General features: G+C 40.2%; 4 protein-coding genes across 4 annotated transcripts in view; 3 read left to right on the top strand and 1 right to left on the bottom strand.

The window, feature by feature from the left end:
- Positions 1–2,149, top strand: part of def6a (DEF6 guanine nucleotide exchange factor a) — an 11,336-nt gene extending 9,187 nt beyond the window's left edge. Inside the window, exons 9-11 of the mRNA XM_012824229.3 lie at positions 1–63; positions 497–587; positions 1,422–2,149. The exon at positions 1–63 is cut by the window's left edge and continues 136 nt beyond it. Coding sequence (XP_012679683.2) covers positions 1–63; positions 497–587; positions 1,422–1,618 — 351 coding nt within the window. The 3' untranslated portion in view covers positions 1,619–2,149. The remainder of the gene's footprint in view (positions 64–496; positions 588–1,421) is intronic.
- Positions 2,150–3,840: 1,691 nt separating this feature from the next.
- On the top strand, positions 3,841–8,026 carry atp5pb (ATP synthase peripheral stalk-membrane subunit b). The gene is made up of 7 exons (XM_012824287.3): positions 3,841–3,985; positions 4,851–4,887; positions 5,054–5,199; positions 5,444–5,607; positions 6,297–6,422; positions 7,382–7,561; positions 7,857–8,026. Exons 1-7 carry the CDS (start codon positions 3,958–3,960, stop codon positions 7,932–7,934), a joined length of 759 nt encoding a protein of 252 aa, XP_012679741.2. The 5' UTR covers positions 3,841–3,957; the 3' UTR covers positions 7,935–8,026.
- A 313-nt stretch (positions 8,027–8,339) lies between these two features.
- Positions 8,340–16,785, top strand: eps8l3b (EPS8-like 3b). Its single transcript, XM_031565723.1, has 20 exons — positions 8,340–8,540; positions 9,441–9,497; positions 10,046–10,116; positions 10,227–10,291; positions 10,537–10,695; positions 10,963–11,112; positions 11,509–11,606; positions 11,770–11,909; positions 12,093–12,214; positions 12,495–12,609; positions 12,752–12,822; positions 12,953–13,027; positions 13,762–13,907; positions 14,169–14,346; positions 14,587–14,618; positions 14,755–14,848; positions 15,002–15,100; positions 15,557–15,642; positions 15,934–16,066; positions 16,419–16,785. The coding sequence occupies exons 2-20, from the start codon at positions 9,460–9,462 to the stop codon at positions 16,458–16,460; spliced, it is 1,914 nt and encodes a 637-aa protein (XP_031421583.1). The 5' UTR covers positions 8,340–8,540; positions 9,441–9,459; the 3' UTR covers positions 16,461–16,785.
- Positions 16,689–19,560, bottom strand: LOC105897304 (glutathione S-transferase Mu 3-like). The gene is made up of 8 exons (XM_012824224.3): positions 19,410–19,560; positions 18,789–18,864; positions 18,564–18,628; positions 18,392–18,473; positions 18,146–18,243; positions 17,803–17,898; positions 17,277–17,387; positions 16,689–17,143 (listed from the first exon to the last, which is right to left on the bottom strand). Exons 1-8 carry the CDS (start codon positions 19,443–19,445, stop codon positions 17,048–17,050), a joined length of 660 nt encoding a protein of 219 aa, XP_012679678.1. The 5' UTR covers positions 19,446–19,560; the 3' UTR covers positions 16,689–17,047.
- Between the last annotated feature and the right edge of the window lie 440 nt (positions 19,561–20,000).

The raw sequence follows: 20,000 nt of genomic DNA, 5'->3' as shown, positions 1-20,000 counted from the left end.
GAGGCCCAAAAGCAGCTGGAGGAGGTGCGCGCCAACCGGCACCGGGTGGACCAGGACGTGATGGTACGTGCTCTCAGCACACTGCAGTGCTTCTCACGAGACTCTCTCTCGCTCTCTCTCTTCATATATGTATATATATCTAAACTGTGTTCAGTTCAAATGAACTGTGTTCAAATGAGCTCCTAACTCATTCGTTAACTCAAAATCTGTGAAATTGCATTATGAAGTGCTGCCGACAGTGTCATACACATACATGTACACCATCTAATGTATTAATTCAGGCCCTAAATAACTTAACTTAATAGGCTTAGCATTAATACTTATTCCAAATGTAGCGTATGTTGACACATTTCGATTTATCACAGCTATACCATACTTAACTGACTTTTTATGTAATAGTTTTTTAAGCTAAGGATGATAGACCAAATCATTGGTGCCTTTTGCGGGGATATATTTTAATTGACATGATATCTCTCTTGTGTTTCATACCTGCTAGGCTGCCCAGAGAAAGCTCCGACAAGCAAGCACCAATGTAAAACACTGGAATGTTGAAATGAACAGATTAATGCATCCCATTGGCCCTGGAGGTAAGCCAGAAACTTTTGCTATGCTACATGATATAGCTTCTGCTATAGTATTTGTTCATCATATATTTGAGTAGGTGTACTTAAATTCAGTTGTCAGCTTAATTCAATTCATATGATAATTGTTGTAGAGGAGAACAGTTAAATGAAATACAGTTGTTTATTATGCATTTAAATACATTTTCATATTCAACGGTGAAACAGTTTAAGGTGTTCTTTGGGTTATTTTTAAACAATCACAACTAATAGAGCAGCACATATTTGTTTCTGTGAACCAATGCTATATCTTGAAGTAGTGAATCACTCAGGAATAGTACAAACAGCTTCAACCAAGGCAAAGGTTGTCTTCACTTTATGTAACCAGGTCAATTCATGGCACCTTGTGGTTTACTTAGCATTTCAGCGTTGTGGGCGGCCTTCTGCTTGAAAGCTGCGTGAAGTGGCAGTGTGCAACTACAGTGGCAGTGTTGGCATGTGTACTTTAAGCTGACCTAGTTGGGCTGTGGTTACGATCCTGTTAGATAGCCCAGTTTTTAGACAAGTTTCCCACAAGTTATTTTGTTCAATTTTGTTTTCTTTTTGTCCTGCCAGTTTTATGAAGGCTTTTTTTTATTTTGTATTGTTATTTGTGGGAGCCAGTCATATTCCTCTTCACACCTCTTCTTCTTCTAAATTGTAAAATATGGTCTGACAAATCAGATAGTTGAAACACCAAATTGGATACTTATTTTGTACAGGTCAAATGTATTGCAATTGTGTGTTGATCATAAAGAACTACCCGTGTAGTTGTTATTATTTTGCCAGTAAAGTTCCACAAAATCTTTTGACCCGTTTTAGAAAAGCGACCCTCGGGTGGAGGCTCTTTCTCCAGCTTCAAAATCCCCTCCCAGAAGGACCCAGGTCTTCGGCTGCGTCAGAAGTCAGAAGAGCCGGATGAGGAGAGTAAAGAGAACGTGAACCGCAGCACAGGACATGAGGAAGAGAGACGCCTCTCCCAGTCTTTTAATGGCAAAATGGACATGGACATACCGTGAGAAGCTACATCTGCGAGTAACAACCTGCAGCTAGGAAGAACAACATCCACTGTGCATCTTTCAAACCTCTTTGGACTAATTTAGTTTTGGGACAGACTTGAATCTGAAATGACCAGCATAATTCCACTATTCTAATGTGAGGAAGAGAAGCACTTCAACCATGCTGTCAAAAGCATTGCATTCACACTGTGAAATATGTACAGTTATTTCACACTGTGAAATATGTACAGTTATTTCACACTGTGAAATATGTACAGTTAAGCTTTGTCTTTGTGATGTAGCTTTTAAACTATTGTTGCTAATTTGACTTATTTTCTATATGAGATAAATATTACATTCATAGTTTGTGTAAGGATAGCACACTGTGAAATATGTACAGTTAGGCTTTGTCTTTGTGATGTAGCTTTTAAACTATTGTTGCTAATTTGACTTGAGATAAACATTACATTCATAGTTTGTGGAAGGATAGCATTGGCTAACAGCGCATGAAGTATCTACTCTCAGCCAATAAACTGAGTTATTTGCACTGCACATTTGAGTTGCTGGATTTCAGGACAAAGAAGAAACCACTATGTGACCATATAGCCTGATAGAAAAATATTCCTGATTTAGCATGTTCCTGAAAACAGCTTTAAAGCAGACCATGCTTACATTACATACATACTCACATCACTTCTCATTCAACAAACAGTTCAGGCAGTTCAGGCAGACAACAATAAAAAACGAATCTGTGTGTGTTGTTGACAAATGTAAAACAAATGCAAAAAGCGTTTTAGCGTCTTATAAAATCATTAGTGCATGAATCGCATTCTTTGGGTATCCAGCATCAGTGTTAATGTTTTTGCCAGATAGCATTGGCAAAATTTGACATCAACACCTACATTTAAACCATACACAATGAAATGTTAGTAAATAGAGCGTTAGTGAGGCATGTCACCCCCTGCCCCTCTCTCTGTCCTTAGAAGTCGGAGATTTATAAATTCAGAACAGTTTGGAGTTCTTGTCTTTTTAGTTAACACTTTCGTCTTGGCAACAGACAGTTAATAGGATACACATTGAGGCCCAACTGTTAAGGTTCGGGGCTCCTGTGGTTTCTAGTTCAACTTCCTGTTTCCGCTATCAGATAACATTTAACATTTCACTCAAAGGTTTGTGCTCCACCTTGGTAGAATCATCAACAAATAATTCAGCATTAAAAGACTGAGGCACTGTACAGAGCAGCTTTAGATCAATTCAGGGGCAAATAACCAGAGGGTATTAGATTAGTACCCAGAGGGAATTCGATTATTTGTACATCTAACCATCAATTTAGATGACTGGCACATGGTCTAAGGAGAGACACGGTGTGGTGAAGAAGAGGAATGGCAAGAGGAACCACACTCAAGCCCACAAGCATGTGTTTTTATTCGTTTTTTTTTTTTTTAAATCTTGCATGATGAATGCAAGATAATCATAATGATCTAACTCACGATTGTTCATAATAATCTTGAATTCAAAATGGTAGCTTCCTCACATATATTTTGCCTACAATTATTTGTTCCCACTCAAGATAATTTTATGGCACAAGAATACATGCACAAGATGATATCTCAGGACTGTTGAGTTTTGCAATATACTGAATTGGCCTTTTTTTTTTAAAAAAAATTAAATCCATCCGGATAATATTTTGCCTTTTTCTTTATTCCTGGATGCATTAAAGATACAGCGATATGATTTTAGAGAAAGTGTCACATATCATAGCCCTGTTATATCAAGAAAATAGATAGCTCAGTTTTTAATAATTATAGTTTGGGAATGATAAGTTCTCTAAAGTATCCTACCAAACACAGTTTGTGAACCTACATCCAGAAGTAATGCCACACTGGTGCTTACAAGACATTGTAATATCACTTAGGCCTACAGTTTTAAGTTTTAATTAATAATAATAAAAAAAACAGTTTTAGTAATGTCTACATCTGTAGGCCAGGCATCTTCAGTTTCACAACCCTGGAAAAAAGACAAAATCCAAATAGTGTTTTTGAGGCTCTTTAGGGGGGAAATGTGTGGCAACGAGCAAAACGTACAGAAAATGGAATGACAAAAAAATCTCGAGGCGTAACAATAATTACGCTGTCTCAGAAAATACAAATAAAACAGAAAATATAAAGGAAACGAAAAAAGACAAGTAGTTAACCCGGATGTGAAAAGACAGACATTCTTTGAAATCTCGCGATATTTCTATCCTTGAGAACTTACTATCCTTGCGCTCAGTGGAAGGACACGGCGAGGCCAACGATTGTACGAGGTGTTCGGTGCAGAGGAGATTTAGGCCTGGGCACTTGACAATTCACATTATAAACATGTTATCGAGACTGGTGCTCGTTTCAGGTCTGTACACACAAAAGATTGGTTTACTAATTATTTCATTTGGCAGCTTTCCGACTTGCTCAATAGAGGGTCTAATATCAATGTAATTTAAAATCTGAATCTGAAGGGTAACGTTAACATGGCACAGGGCAGGAGTAATGTCGCTACTGTCGGTTCCATTTCGTGTTTGTAGGGGAAATAGAGTAACGTTAAAAATGATCCATTACTACAAAATGGTTATATAGGCAGTCAAGATGATGTTTCTGTACACTGACAATCACCCTTTAATGCTAATGTAAGCGAGATCATTCGATGGCTACGAGTTAGGTTAGCCTCTTAGCTAACGCTATGTGCCCTTGCAGCGGCGAAAGGTCTGACTGTTACTTAGTAAGTCAATAGTTGAAATGAATGGTCAACTCGCTAATTTGTATAACAACATAGCTTATAGGTGTTCTCTGACAGTAACATAGCAGAGGCAGGTACGGACAGCGGTCGTGATTTTAAAGTCACTGTCTGCAAATTGTTCATTTTCCACGACAGAAGCCAGCGAAGTTCCAAAGCTAACGTACACGGCTGCACATGCTGTAACGCTAACCTCCCTAATGAACTTGACATGTTCTCAGTTTGGTGGCAGCTACCCTTTGCAGAAGTGTTCTGTGGAGAGACATTTAAATGTGGATTTATACAGTTATAAGTTACATGGTTCGAGCTTTTAATATGCGCAGGGATATTGGAATTTTAGAGTTGGAGTTAAACAACATCCAAATAAATCCAGATTTGTACTCTCTTGCAAGTGTGCAGTCGTCACAGAAAAGTAATTATTGTGAATGATTTTGCAAATGAGCTGTTTCCACAGTATAACATTGGTCATGTTGTCCTTTTACAGGCCCTGTTCTCAAGAACAGTGGATCCTTCGGAGCCTGGTAAGAGAACATTCTAAATTGTATTTCTCCTTTACTGTTAATTTGCTTCTGACTGATACCAATCAGAATATTGTAGGCCTACTTCTTTTTGCTCAATAGTTGGGATTCAGCTTCCCTCATTCTATTTTCTTGTCACATTGTAATTATGACATTTTGGTTCCTCCAGTGTGGTCCAGGCGTCTCGTTCCCTCCAAACATCCCATCAGAACCAGGCTCCACTGCCCCCTCTCCCAGAGAAAGGAGGTCAGGTCCGCCATGGAATCATCCCAGAGGAGCTTTTCACAATGTTGTACCCCAAGACTGGTGTGACAGGTCAGTAGAATGTAGCAAAGTGTCAAAACGTAGTCTCAGAGGTGACGTATTCTTGTTATCAGCGTAGTGTGTTCTGCTGCAGTAGACTGCAGTAGACTTCATGTGTAAGGATTTCACACCGTTCCCCGATTCTGTCTCCCTCATACCTTGAGAAAGTGCACAATGGCCCTGAGTCTGGAGCTCGACCGTTAATACAGAAAATACGCTTCACCTGTTATTCATTTATGACTCTATTTATCCACAGGTCCCTACATGCTGGGCACTGGTCTTCTGCTCTACATGCTCTCCAAGGAGATCTATGTTGTCAACCATGAGACCTTCGCTGCTGCCTCCATTGGTGCTGTCATCATTTATGGAGTCAAAAAGTTTGGCCCTGATGTTGCAGCCTTTGCTGATAAGCTTAATGAGGTCAGTTCTGTTTTAAAAAGTCAGTGTATGGAACAGCAGGAACTCATTTACAAAATGTTGAAATATATGTACAGGGTTTTTGCAGAAATTCTCCAAATTGGAGAGCATTTCCATTTGAAGTATTATTCATTATTAATTATATTATTATTAATAATAATAATAATAATAAAAATAATTGCACTGTAAAGTAAAGAGTCCATTTTTATCTGATTTATCATCAACATATTTCCTGTGTAATGCAGATTGTGCTACAGCACAATTAGCTGAATATTAAGCATTACATGTAGCATACTTAGTAATTACCTTTTATCACACTTTCTGTGAAAATCCATAGCCCTCTGCACTGTATCTGGTTCCGTTGTTATTCAACCTATCAAGAAATGTGTGTTTTCATTCATGTTTTGAGACCTGGACAATCAAAATAGGATCGGATGATCAGCCACCAATTTACATTGAATATTGACTTTTCAAGGAAGCTGTGATTCAGGAAATGTAGATGGAAGTGGATCATGTGATCAGAACTGACACCCATAGGTTAACTCATTTGACCTTTACTCTTAAGGTTCCTTCTTTAAGGTCGTCACTGGCCTTTGATGTATCTGAGCATGTTCAGCCTTTAAAAAAATGTTAAAAAAAAAAAAAAAGAACAAACTCATACTTGAATTTTGTGTGTCTGTTTGTGTGATCAGGAGAAAGTGGCTAAGGCACAGGAGGTGAAGGACCTGGCTACGACCAACCTGGCCCTGGCCATTGAAGATGAGAAGAAGGAGCAGTGGAGGGTCGAGGGACGACAGATGCTCTTCGATGCCAAGAGGGTGAGCAAAACAGCACATCTTGGAAATTGATGCTACGAGGATTAGGAAGTAGGACTGAACGATTTGGGAAAATAATCTAATTGCGATTTTAAAAAAAATTTCCCCCAATATTGCGATTGCGATTTTTTTTTTTTTTTTTTTTAGACCACGTTTTAATCGCGAACGTTGCGGTTAGAAAATCGTGTTCTATCATATCGCGATTAAAACGCAAATGCAATTAATCGTTCAGCCCTATTTGGAAGTCCTTCGAATGACCTTGAGCTTGAAATGGTCATGGCATGTGCTGCAGTTACAGAACTGCATCAGTGAGGTCAAATTCTAATGTTATTAATTCAGTTTCTATTTATTGTTAATTGAAATGATAATTAATAGGATATTGATCGGGGAAACCGTTTCACAACTGGAAGGGCTTTTCCTGGAGCACAACGTAGCGGAAAATATATATTCTTTAAAGGCGTCATGTCAAAATGTCACACCGTTCACACTTTCCTAAAGGTGGACACAGCTCACGAGTACTCTGTACTGTGTCGTGGAAAAACTCCACCTCTGCAACCAGTCAGTTAATCTACAATAATGATGGAGCGATCGTTGAATAGATAGCTCTATAAGCAAAGGCGCACTGAATGAATAAGATCTTAGCTGCTTCATCACCAACTGGTATCGTGTGATATTTGCCCCACTGTGCACTTTTGGAATGTGACCTGAAATAATGTAGAAAAAAAATCTGATTTGTGTTGTGAAATCTGAAGGCCCATCCAAATTGGGAAAGCCATGTAACTTACTTCTAACTAGATTGATATTTCTTTCTAAAAGAACGACATTAGCCTTCACTTTTTTTTTTTTTGTAAGAACACTCAATTAATTGCTTAATTATTTCCTCATGGAAACCTAATGTGCCTAAACCCTTAAGCAAACCTAACTTGCACATTCTCTCTGCTTGTTTGTCTCTCTCTCTCCAGAACAATGTCGCAGTGCTTCTTGAGACCAACCGCAGGGAACGACTCCACATGGTCACCAACGAGGTGAAGAAACGCTTGGACTATCAGATCGCGCTGCAGCAGCTCCACGTCCGCATGGAGCAGGAACACATGGTGAACTGGGTGGAGAAGAGTGTCATCAACAGCATCACCCCACAGCAGGCAAGACAATCCCTCAAACGCTCTCCCATGGCATGACCTAATTAGTGTTTAGCAGATAGATGTTGACATATCCATATCTTGACCCAAGCTGCATCATGTTGACTCCAGGGTGGAATTTTGCAACTTTTCGGAAATTCTCATTAGAAGCCTGTAGAGGTCACTATTGTGTATTGTTTTCATTTGAGGAAACTTGCCAGGACTCTAGAGGTGAAATGAGGAAGTGTACAGAGTGTTTTGTCTGTGTGTGTCTGGCCTACTGTCACTGATTTAGTTCTTTCCTGTTTCTGTCTTCCAGGAGAAGGAAAGCATTGCCAAGTGCATCTCAGATCTGAAAATGCTGGCTAAAGCTACACAGGCCAAGGCTAATGTCTAAGGCCGTCTTCGTGGAGAGCTTCTCCCCATCTTCGAATGAGCAAAGTTGTTATTGTTGTCGTCATTATTAATAAACTATTTCCTCTTGATAAAGTTCTGACTGTCATCAAATCTGTGTACATACACAATAGATATTAAATAAAAGATTTGGTTATTCACTTATGTAGTTTGGTTTTATTGGACTTGAGGGAACATGTAATGTGAAAACCAACAGAATATGATTCATTAAGATATTACACAATGGAAACAACAGTTATCACTGGAATGTTTTGTAATACGCCCCTTAATTAAGAGGGACATAAATGACACTTTCATGGTTCAACACATAATCTAGAAACCTTTGGTCATTTGGATGGGAGTAGGTGTGTCTAAACTTTGCACCCATTGTCATTTAAGTCATAGGCGGGCGTAGTTGCATCCCAGTGTGTTATCATACGTGTGGTTTAGACTTTGGTCCTCGCTCTCATGAGCAGGAAGTTTGAGGGTATTTGTACTTTTTTTTTTCTTTGTGCGAACGGGTTGGATGAGGTCTTCCACATGAGAACTGTTGGGAGGGCAACAGACCTTAAGATGAAGCGGTGAAGACCTTACGGGACACGTATACAAGGTAACTTACCAATATGTTAACTGATTAGGATCGTAAAAGAATAATAAATGTTTTTATCACGATACTTTAAGTAAACTGTTAATTGTAAATGCTTCCCACAAACTATACTATGGTGCACATTAGAAGGATGATGGCCTAACATTGTTCAATCGGCCTTCATTTGTATTCAGTAGTGTAAGTAAACCGTCGTTGACCAATTGCTTATGTTTTGTTTTGGGAAGCTGTGGCGTAGGCCTAGACCAAATATATAGTACCACTGTTTGTGTAAAATCATTTGTGAGACATGTAGGCTATTTTTTGGAAAGAGGATTGGATGTATCCTTATTTAAGAAGACGTGCTTAAATATGAAAAAAAAAGACAAGAAAGAAAGAAGAAAATCGTACACTCGAATTAAAACCACTGCTGAATTACCAAATAGTAACCTACACTCAAAATAATTTCTCATGATGAATTATTTTGAGTGTAGGAGTGTAGGTTACTATTTGGTAATTCAGCAGTGGTTTTAATTCGAGTGTACGATTTTCTTCTTTCTTTCTTGTCTTTTTTTCCCCTTCATATTCAAGCACATCATGTTTATTTACTATACAAGTTACGAGTTGCGATTTTGATTTTGATTACGGGTCTGCATTAGGGCTAATGGATATCTGTATCTGTATCAGAGTGTAAATAGGATACAACATACTGTTATTGCATTAAAGTATACTATGGTAATAAAAATGACCGTGGTCTCAACCCCTTCGCATACAAATACCTTACATTTTCTCCCTTAAGAACGCGAAAATGCCTCATCCAGACTTATTGTAAATAAACCACGAGTCTAGATTAATCATTGTTCGTGTGATATGGGTTTGCAGGTGAAAAGGCGACCTGCCAACTCTTGTTCAACCATTTCACTGCAGGGTGTCATCAAACTAAGGAATGTATCAGAATAACAGTCCCCGCGGCCTCCCATCAAGGTATGAAATATCCATACAAAGTCAGGCAACAACATGAATTGACAAATCAAACATAGATTTAAAATTCAAATTATATATAACTGAAGTTACATTTAGAGTATTTGTCCTGTCACTTTAAAGGATTGATGTGTCTTTCCTACTCGAGTAAATCACAAATGTCTCTAAACCTGCCACACTCAAGCTTCACTTATAATGCGCATGTCAGGTTTGCACTAAATGAGAGAACAGCTCCTTATCGGACAGGTAATGTAAAGCTGGTGAACTTGAAAATAGGATAGCCTGTATTACATAACTATACATCCAAGCTCATTTTCCTGTTTTATGATTTTATGGATGTCAGGCTATAAGCTTTCTTCATAATGCAACTTCATTTGAGACAGCATGACACTGAATAATGTGTGTGAGGGCTGCAATTTCCATAAAATTTCAGTTACAGATTACGGTATACTCTAAAGTGTTGCTCCCCAGGTACCCTGACATGGTTCTGTTGATATAACAGGGTGTATGAGGTACAATCCTTGAAGTATCATTCTGCGTTTGTGTTTTAGGGGCTACTCACCAGAGGAACCCTCATCTCGATCCAGCACTATGTCAAGACCAAGTGCTAAGTCCATTTACAGTGAGTACATACGTCATCAGGGCAGCACTCTCACTGATACTGTAGAACTGTCTCTGATAACTGTCGCCGTGTTACCATCCCAACTCTGTTTGTGTCTTTATTTTTTTCAGTGCAGAGGAAGGAATATTCTGAGTCCATTACAAAAGGTCCTGACAATTTCCAATACAGGATTGAGGTGTGGCTTTATTATCTTTTATTGGGCCAATACGATATGTAGCAAGAATAGACTATCACTGCTACTTCTGAACTTCTGTGTAACACCCCCACACAATCCACCTATATGTCAAATGATGGACTGTCAATTTAAGTTATACTTTCCGATTTGTCATTCGAGTCACTGACCTTTTTCCACTGTAAATATGAATCCACAAACAGTGTCTAATGCCCATGGCCTATAAAATCACTGTTTTTTTTTTTCAGCATCTCATCACATGCGACCTGGATGGCCAGCCAGCAAGTACTGTGAACGACTGCTTGACAAGTCTCAAACAGCTGGACTCAAGGAGCAAAGTGTGGGCCCAGGATATGCTTCTGGAAGTGCAGGGCAGCTACCTACAGCTGAGCGACATTGAGACCAAGGTATAGGGTTGGAAAACAACATGTAGCGTAGCTATGTCAGTTATCGGACAGTGTCAAATATCGGCCATTCTGTTAAACAATCAAAATGCTGAGTTCAATAATGGATTAACACTCTATAACTTCAGTTTAATAATGGATTAACATGACGACGCGAACGTTTGCCGATAACACACGCCGTCCGATAATTAACACCGTTACGATACTTGCACTAGTGAAGCCGGGGTCATTATAGTACTAAGCTCTTCTGATGTCGCCTGATGTTTGCAGGTAGAACTGGATTCCATACCGCTTGGCTCCATCAGAGACACAACAGTCCTGTTAGACAGCTGTGCCTACAACTCCATCCTGGCCATCACAGTGCAAAAGAGCCCCCGCAGGGCGCCGCAGGTCTTCATGTTCCAGTGCGCAGAGACCGGGGTGAGTTATTGTTTTTTTTTTTTTTGGGGGGGGGGGGGGCTTTTTGCCTTCAATCGATAGGACAGTGAAGCTTTGGACAGGAAATGAGATGGAGAGAAGAGGTGGGGAGTGGGATCGGGAAATGACAGCGGGTCGGATTCGAACCCGTGTCCCCGTTCAAGCCTGTATATGGTCGGGGCTACTGCTTGCGCCACAGTGCCCCCCACTGGGGTGAGTTCTGTCGATTTGGCCCGATGAGCCCTCTTCTGCATCCGCTAGCCCTCATCCCCATATCTTCACCATCACAATGCACCCTTTCTCTTAAGTCATACAGTTGGACTAGTTGAGATGAAGCAGCTGGATAAACAGGTGTTTGTTAACCCAAATGTGTCTGTTGCATTGTGTACCGTGTTCTAGGCCAAGGATATCAAGGACGATTTAGATCAGACTATACAACACGGAGGCAGTTTTGGACCTGATCCACGCCAGCAGAAAGACCTGCAGAGAGACATCAGGTTAGATGGCAGGAAGGAAAACACGTAGAGCTTGTGTCTTTAGCCCAGCCCGTAATTAAGTTTGTGCCTCCTCACTACCCATGTTAGTCTGATAAATATCATGACAACTTTGTTTCTGACCGTTTGGTTAAAACTTTGGTTTCGTGGTGTTTGTGTATTTCAGAAGCGACTTGGAAAACATTATTGGCCAGAAATACCCTGGAGGTTTCTCAAATACTGGGAGCAGAGAGCCCAGACAGCCAGAGAGAATACCCTCTCCACCAGATCAACCTCCACATCACTGGAACAATATAAATGATTATGGTACAGACATTCATGTGTATATATGGACATATCCGACACTTTTTTCTTCATAACATGCTAATTTACGGGTCTTATCTCTGCTGGCGCTAGAAAAAGACCTCAGTCAAATTGGTTAGTGACACTGGTGTTAGACTTGTCATCTATGTGTGACAAAGAGTGAGGTAGCATCTCTGTTTGCCACAGATGACCAAAGGATGCCACCCTCCATGTTTGGCTACAATCCTCAGCCCTCCCGGCAAGACCCAGAGCCATCACCACCCCAGTATGAGCCCCAACCCTCTCAGAGCAACACCGAGAGGAATGTGGTGAGTGTCTTAGACCCCATGCAGACGGACTCTAGTTTGCCTGAACCCGGGTTCATTTTTCACACCTATTTCACACCTACCCACTTTTTACATCGCGTGCACATGAACCCAGTGAATCCGATTGACTCCGCTGTAGTACATCCCCCACGCCTGTTGGTGGCGCTTGAAGGTGCTAAAGACAACTGAAGAAAACGGCCTCTGCCTGGAGCCACCGCAGCTTATGCACTTCATAAAAGTCTTCACAGCATTCAAATGATTATTATTGGCCGTGTCTCCACAGGACATATTGAACCATGTGCTTAATGACACTGAGTTTTTCATGAGAAAAGTTGCTGCTGCCACCGCACGCGAAAAGCAGGACAAGAAGAAGAAGAATAAGAGCAAGAATGCCACTGGTGAGTGAAGTCCGCCATTTTCAATATCATCTCCACTCTCATTGTCCACAGCGAATTCAAGGAAAGTCAAGTTGCAGTCAGCAGCGATGAAAAATATAGGGGAGATTATGTTTGATTCTCTCTTTTTCTTTATTTTATGAAGGGGAAGCCTTACCATCGTTTGAGGAATTTGTGTCTTTCCTTCAGAAAATTAAATATGGCTTCAATCTTTTGGTATGTATATGTATCTGCAAAACATAGTTTATTACATTTAGAACTAAAATAAAGGCATTCTACATGCATGAGTTATTACATGAATGTAATGTTGCCTGAGCAGAGTCTGACCATTTTTAATTTTTTAAAGGGGAAACTGAATGGTGAGATTGACAACCCCAGTGTTCCAGACCTTGTCCACTCCCTTTTCGCACTGTTGGCCTTTGTAAGTATCTGCCTTGCCTTGTTGCTCATACTGATGAGTAACTTCCTCATTTGGTTCAAAACAGCTCCATTTTATTGACTGTTACTGACAGTTTGACCATCTTTGCTTACAATGCAGTTTTATATCCCGTAGTCTTGATTAAAAACGCAAAATAAAATCAGGAAGTGAGTAGGGTGTAGCACTGCTCATGTAGCAACCCAGTGCACAGTACATAGATTAAAGTACAGTTCCAGAAATGTAGTTAATATATAGAGGCTTTGTTTTTTTTATTAGACCTTATTGTTCAAGGAAATGTTGCTGTCCATTCAAGCATCCAGTTCCCGAAACATTGTTGCTGGAAGCTTGTCAATCTTTCACCCAAAAGCTGTCTGTTTAATCTGTTTAATAATTAAATACAGTGTGCGTGACTGGCCTTTCACTTGGAGAGTCCGGACAGTATTTGTTTGCTCTTAAAAATTTAAGAATTTATTTTTGAGAGTAAACAACAGGGTGTGGACTCTCTTTGTGACAGACTGTGAACTTTACTCACTCCAGCACCTGTGGGTGGAATGTACATACTCGCTGTACTCTCTTAATACTCTGGCCTGTCACTTGGCATCCGACTCCTGAAACAGTTAGTTGTAATCTATAAATCGGTCACCCAACAACTGTCTGTTCAGTAATGAAATACTGTCCTGCGGGACTGTTTATGTACTTTTATGATAACTTGATCTTTCACCCGTCTTGTGTCCTAGGTGGTGCCGCGGTACCCAGCAGAAATCCCCCCGTCAGTGCTGAGCCCATTCCTGATAGATCCAGCTCTCGTCCTTCTGAGTCAAACGGTCACCAATGACGAGGACCAGCTCTGGAGAGCTTTAGGAGACTGCTGGAATGTGCCCAGGTGCCTTCCTTTGTACCAGACTGTCTGTTGTTCATTAATAAGTGCCTGGCATTCATTAAGTGAATTATGCTCAGTTATCAGTTTCAGGCTAGTAAGGCTGTAAGATGTGCTGACTGGGCATTGAATGAAAGTAGCATTAATGAGGTTTAATATCAATAGTTACCTCATAAAAGGTATGGAGAATGACCTAACCATCTGAATATTTTTTACTATCATATTGACGAGTGTTTTTATGTCTTCATACTTCTGATCCGCTTCAAGAAATAACTGGCCGAACAGTGACCAGATACCTCCTTACACTCCTGTGTTCTATGATGGCTGGCAGCCTCCTGCACCTCCCCCACCCACCAATCAAAACTGGCAGGAGGCCAGGGCCAACAGCCAAAGACATAGTCAGATGTTTCCTCCCAGGAATGATATCCAGCAACAACCTAATCAGGTGAGAATTCAGAAGTTTTCCTCAAACACCTAAAATGTCACTGGAATGTCACTCACACACTGACTTGAGAACAGGTGAATTTTCCATACTAATGATACAGAAAATGTGTCACTGACTAACTTGTACAGTGCATATGTTGAGCTGGATTTTCATCAGAGCAAGAGCAAGGACTAGACTTAATAAACCAGTGCTTGTTGTCAGTCTGATTCAAGTGCTATGTTGTATGTCTATACCCTATAGGACCAAATGGGATGGAACTCGCAACCCCCAAGGTAGGCAACTGACAATATTTAACAAACTTTGCTATTAGCTTTGTTTAAAAAAAAAACAACAACATGCATTTGTATATGTAATGTATAGTGCACATCACTATTATTCTGAGAACTACATTTATTTTGTACATCGTAGCTTCGGCGAGTCTCCCCTCTACATGCAAGTCATCTATGACTTTATGGCCAGGAACAGCCAGGAGTTGAGCGTGATGAAGGGAGATGTGGTCCAGGTGAGAGTCCACAATCCACAATCAGTAGTCTTTTGGCAGTGAGAGCACACCATGCGTATGGAGAACCATCGGTGAAGGAAAACCGACGTTTTTGCATATATGTTTCTATTTGTATGCGGTGGCATTATGCCAATGTGCTTGCATTGCTCACAGGTAATAGACAAATCCAGACAGTGGTGGAAGGTGCGCAATATCAGAGATGAAGAGGGACACGTACCCCAGAATGTTCTGGAACCTATGGAGGAAGAACGGGTGAGATAAAGCCACTCTTTTTTTTTTTTTTTTTTTTTTGACACTTTTTTTTTTACAAAGTTTTTTCACAGATACAGAGGAACAGAAAAGTAAACAAACACACAAGACTGACAGAAAATAATACAAAAACAAAAAACTTAACAACCATGAACATGCTGGATTGCATTGATTCCACAAAGTGATCCTGAGACATATACAGTTTTCAAACATCAACCTGTCATTGACATTTAAATAGAGTCCATTTCACCCATTTCTCTTCACATTGCTCTGCCTGTACTCTTAATCTGTGTGTTAGTTGGAGAAAAAGCCACTCTTCTCTTCCAAAACACCATAATGGAGCGTCACCTCCTATCTTCTGAATAAGCCTTCGATTGTATACGTTCAGATTAACTGATACTGGCTTTTAAAATAATGAGGAGAGTGCTTTTCCTTCATGAAGCTCTCTCTCTTCCCCAGGAGATGCGGGCACCCCCATCCCTAAGCATGTCATCCAGACCTGTAGATATCAGGGTATGGCTGGAACACAAAGGCTTCTCTAAGCTGTAAGAGGTTTCACTTTTACTAGTTACTTAACTTGCACTTACAGTAGTTACATATCTGCACTTTTCTTTATTTCTTATGTAAAATGGTATTTATTGTTACACTAGGTCTCTATTGCTCGTAGCTTGATTGTTCTCTCCCTTGTACGTCGCTTTGGACAAAAGCGTCTGCTAAATGACTAAATGTAAAAAAAATGTAAATGTTTCACTTTGCTTTGAGGAAAGTACATTTGAATTATATTTTTTACGGGAGACGAAAGTGTTTAGAGGCATAATCTGTGTTCCTGTGAACAGAACGGTGAGGACGTTGGGTGTGCTGAGTGGCGAGTTGCTCCTGAAGATGACTCGAGACGAGATTAGGATGGTATGCCCCGAGGAGGGAGCCAGGGTCTTTTTCCAGCTGCAGGCCGTGAAGTCCTCTCTTGCGGTGAGAATCAATTTGGCGCACAGAAATGCTTCCCATCACCACAGCTGGTGGGGGGGGGGCGTAGACGCACGAGGACATGCTCTGGGGACAACTTGTTGGTATAACTGTAGTACATTGATTGAAATCCATCACGCACAGCTGGATTTCCTTCAAGATAACATTCACCATTGCATGTTTCTTTTGGTTCCTCCCTCAAGAGTCATTTGATGGGTATATGCAGTTTATCTTCTAATCATTCCCTATCCCTAATTTAAGATGAATTCCCCCACCACACTCAGACATATACTGTAATATATTCCAGTGGGAATGTAATATTCTCTCATAATGGACTGTTTCTGTTTTTTTTTTATAGTTGGCCGATGAGAATGGCTACAACAACTATAATGGATACTAGCCATTCAGAACTACACTGCTGAGAGGTCATGACTGACCCATCCCTGGGACCATCGTAGACTAACAACCAATAGAACACACTAGAATAATCATTGTTCTTCACTTGTGAAGTAGTGCAATCATAGCCACGTCTCCACGCTGCTGAACTCAACTGCCTTTCTTAAATGACTATTTGTTAGGTGTGGGTGTCTAATGTATGGTATGTAGAATAATGAAAAGAAGCATCTGCTGAAAAGAGGTTTGCTTTTATTAAGTCAAACGGATTGCCCTTAACTATTGTTTAGCTAATACATTGTCAGAAGTAAAAAATGATCAAGATATCAAAATAATGAAATCAAGTGCTCATTCTTTATAGCAGAAAATACAATGGCCTTAGGCCTGGACAACAAATAAAAATAAAAAAAACATTACTGGTCTTCTGAAGACCTCATACAACACTGGAACATAAAACAGCACTGTACAGACAAAACTTGTCTGTATTTTCCTACACTACCCTTATTCCATGGAAATGCTCTTCGTACCATCTATGAGCTTCTTCTGCAGCGGTGTCAGTCTTCACAGGACTTGTTTGTTCTTCAAAGCACAGCTTCACTCCTTCTTGTTGCCCCACTTTGCCATTTTGTTATTCACTGGAGTCTTCATGAACTTGCTAGATTTCATGTAGGCTGCTATCTTTTCAAGCCCCTGGCGTGAATGAATAACCATGTGAAAGACATGTACAGACAAATGAACAAAAAAAAAGGCAAAGACTGCATATTTAGAACAAAGTTGGCTGGCAACAGAAAAAGAACAAGAGATCAACAATGCACCCCGTTACCTCAAAACGGTCCAGAAACTCCTTGATGTTCTTGAAGTCATCCAGGCATTTTGGCTGAAACATGCGGTGTTGATCAAAAAGCTCATACATGACAAAATCCACGAAGGTAATCTGAGTGAGTGGGAAAGATTACATGTTGTACATGAGTATAGGGATCCCAACATTACACATGCTGGATATTGTTAAAAAATAAATAAATAAATAATAAAAAAAACACCTATTTTATTACACTATGGCTTTAAAAGCCAGCAAATTTGGAGGAAGTGGTGAAATATCCAGTTCATTTGAACTTAATTTGAAATCTTTTTCACCAATTCCATCAACTTGACATCTTTTTTAAATAGCAATAAGGACTGTACGATCCCTCCATCTGATGTGCATGTCACCTCAATGAAAACCCTATTGAAACGGCTCATTACAGGGCATTAAGAAACATAAAATCCCCCAAAAATGTCTTTTTTATAAAAGGTCTTAATTGTTTCATGGATAATGAAAGACACTCGTATTGCTTTCATGTGTAGTCTACCTTATCTCCGGCAAACCATTTCTTGTCTCCCAAATACTCAGAGAACAGCTTCAGGGTTTCAGGGAGTTTTTTCAAGTATCCAGGCTTCATTTTGTCCTGCATAAAAGAAAACAAGAGGTCACTGAGACGGGGCGAAGAAATGATCATAAACACTTTTACTATTTCCTTCATATGGGAGTATTTCTCCAGAGGTAATGCTTCAGAAGGCAGTGCACATCACCAATGAACAAAATACAGCAGTACGTCATGCCTTACCAGTGCAGTCAACCTGCTGCAACACACAGCTACATTAGCATCACACCTACAGTCTCCTACCATACCGTACATCTGTACTTCAACTCACATAGTCTGCATAGCAGAGCATGACAAAACCATTACGGAAGTCCATAGCCTGATTTTCAATGATGTCCACTCGAACCTTCTCATCCTCAGTCTCCCCACCTATGTAAAAATCATAATTTCCATAACACAGACCATTTACATTTAGCAGACGCTTTTGATCCAAATCGACGTAAAAGGGAGACCACAAGGAAGTAATTTAATTTTCCATGGGAAAAATCAACAATTATGGTTGCCAGTGAGTACTTACAGAGCTTGTGCTTTCGGGCAATGTATCTCATGATGGCGTTGCTTTGGACTATTTTCCGTTCTCCGTCCACAAGATAAGGCAACTGGCACAGAAGATGGCTGTTAATGAACTTGGCAGGTTCCACATTCTACAAGCATGTCTGCTGACCGTGCACTACAAGAGTACTACTTACATTGGGGAAATCCATCTCAAGTTTGAACTTCTCATCGAACCAACAACTTTTGTCATAATTGGGAGCTGTGTGAAAACAACAACAAAAACACCAGAGTAATGACCTTTGACCTTTGCTGGTAATGAATAAATTATTCCCCCAGAACAATAGTTAAAGGTCGAAAGTACATAGAGATTATAGTCTAGGCTAACATTCACTGAATGAACATGAACTGACAATTCCTACCTTCACCGCAAGCGTAGAATTTATCCTCATATTTAGTCTCTGTGTACTCCAGCAGCAGGCGGATTGGCTGAGCGAGCTGTGAAGGCATACCCAACTTTTAACACTGGGAGTGGATAATGGGCGTTTCTGTGCAACATGGTCGCTTATGGACAGTTCGATAATTAATCAAGCTGGCAGATTTGAAATCGAATAGGTCTTTTGAGGTTATATCCAAGCATAATGTATCCATGCACACCATATGTTAGCAAGTTTCACTGAAGATGAGGACAGAAATAAAAGAATGCGTAAAGCCACAGCTTGATAAAGCACAGGATCCTTTGTTGCAAACCGAAACGCGGTACATTACCTGCCGAGCGTTATGTAACACTTTTGGCTTTGTTCATATCACCACAATGGTTCACGGCCATGTGCACCGAAGCCAGCAATCTGTTAAACACTCTTTATGTTTTTCCAAAGTAGCTTTTCACAACGTAGAGTTACATTTCGCATTAAACACACGATACATCATGGCCACCAGTGACGAAACTGAACAACGTTTGTTTCATAAACGGTCTCTGCAACATAAAATCATGAACATGCCAGTAACATTATGCACATTTTATAGAAATAGCCTATTCTTACCCCTCGAATATCCCAGTATGCCAGAGTCATTGACATCTTGCTACAGTTGTTTTATTGTTTCACACTGTCAACTAAGAACCGGCTACTCTGGCAGACACACTGATTTACACGAGCAAGGTTTTATTTGAGAGGTTGAAGACGTAATCGACAGCACGATAGCCAATCGGCTACCTAGTGGGTGTGCTGATTTTTATACATCGGCCTATGCCTGGTGTGTTACGAAGTGCGGATAACATTTACTCGGGTTTACTCGTGCTCTTTATTGGAGTGAAGTTTGTTGCCACTCCGCTCGGATAAAATGACAATTGCCTATATACGATTTTACATTTACATTTGGCCCGCCACATTTCTAGGTTTTTAGTAATTTGTTTGGTCATTTTTCTATTCTGGTAAAAAAAAGAAGGCAGACAAACTAATATTAACTGGCTCGTTTTCTCTATCTAGACCTGATGGATAGCCTATGCTTAGGCCTTCTTTATATCATGATAGCACTAGTAATATATGGAAAACTAACTAAACTGAAAAGAAAAAGAGTGCCCAACAACTCATTAATCTGTTCTCTCTCTCTCTCACACATACACACTCTTTCTG

Source organism: Clupea harengus, chromosome 4 (genome assembly GCF_900700415.2).
Source record: "Clupea harengus chromosome 4, Ch_v2.0.2, whole genome shotgun sequence".
NCBI classification, from domain to species: domain Eukaryota; kingdom Metazoa; phylum Chordata; class Actinopteri; order Clupeiformes; family Clupeidae; genus Clupea; species Clupea harengus.
This window is presented reverse-complemented; position numbering and strand designations above follow the sequence as displayed.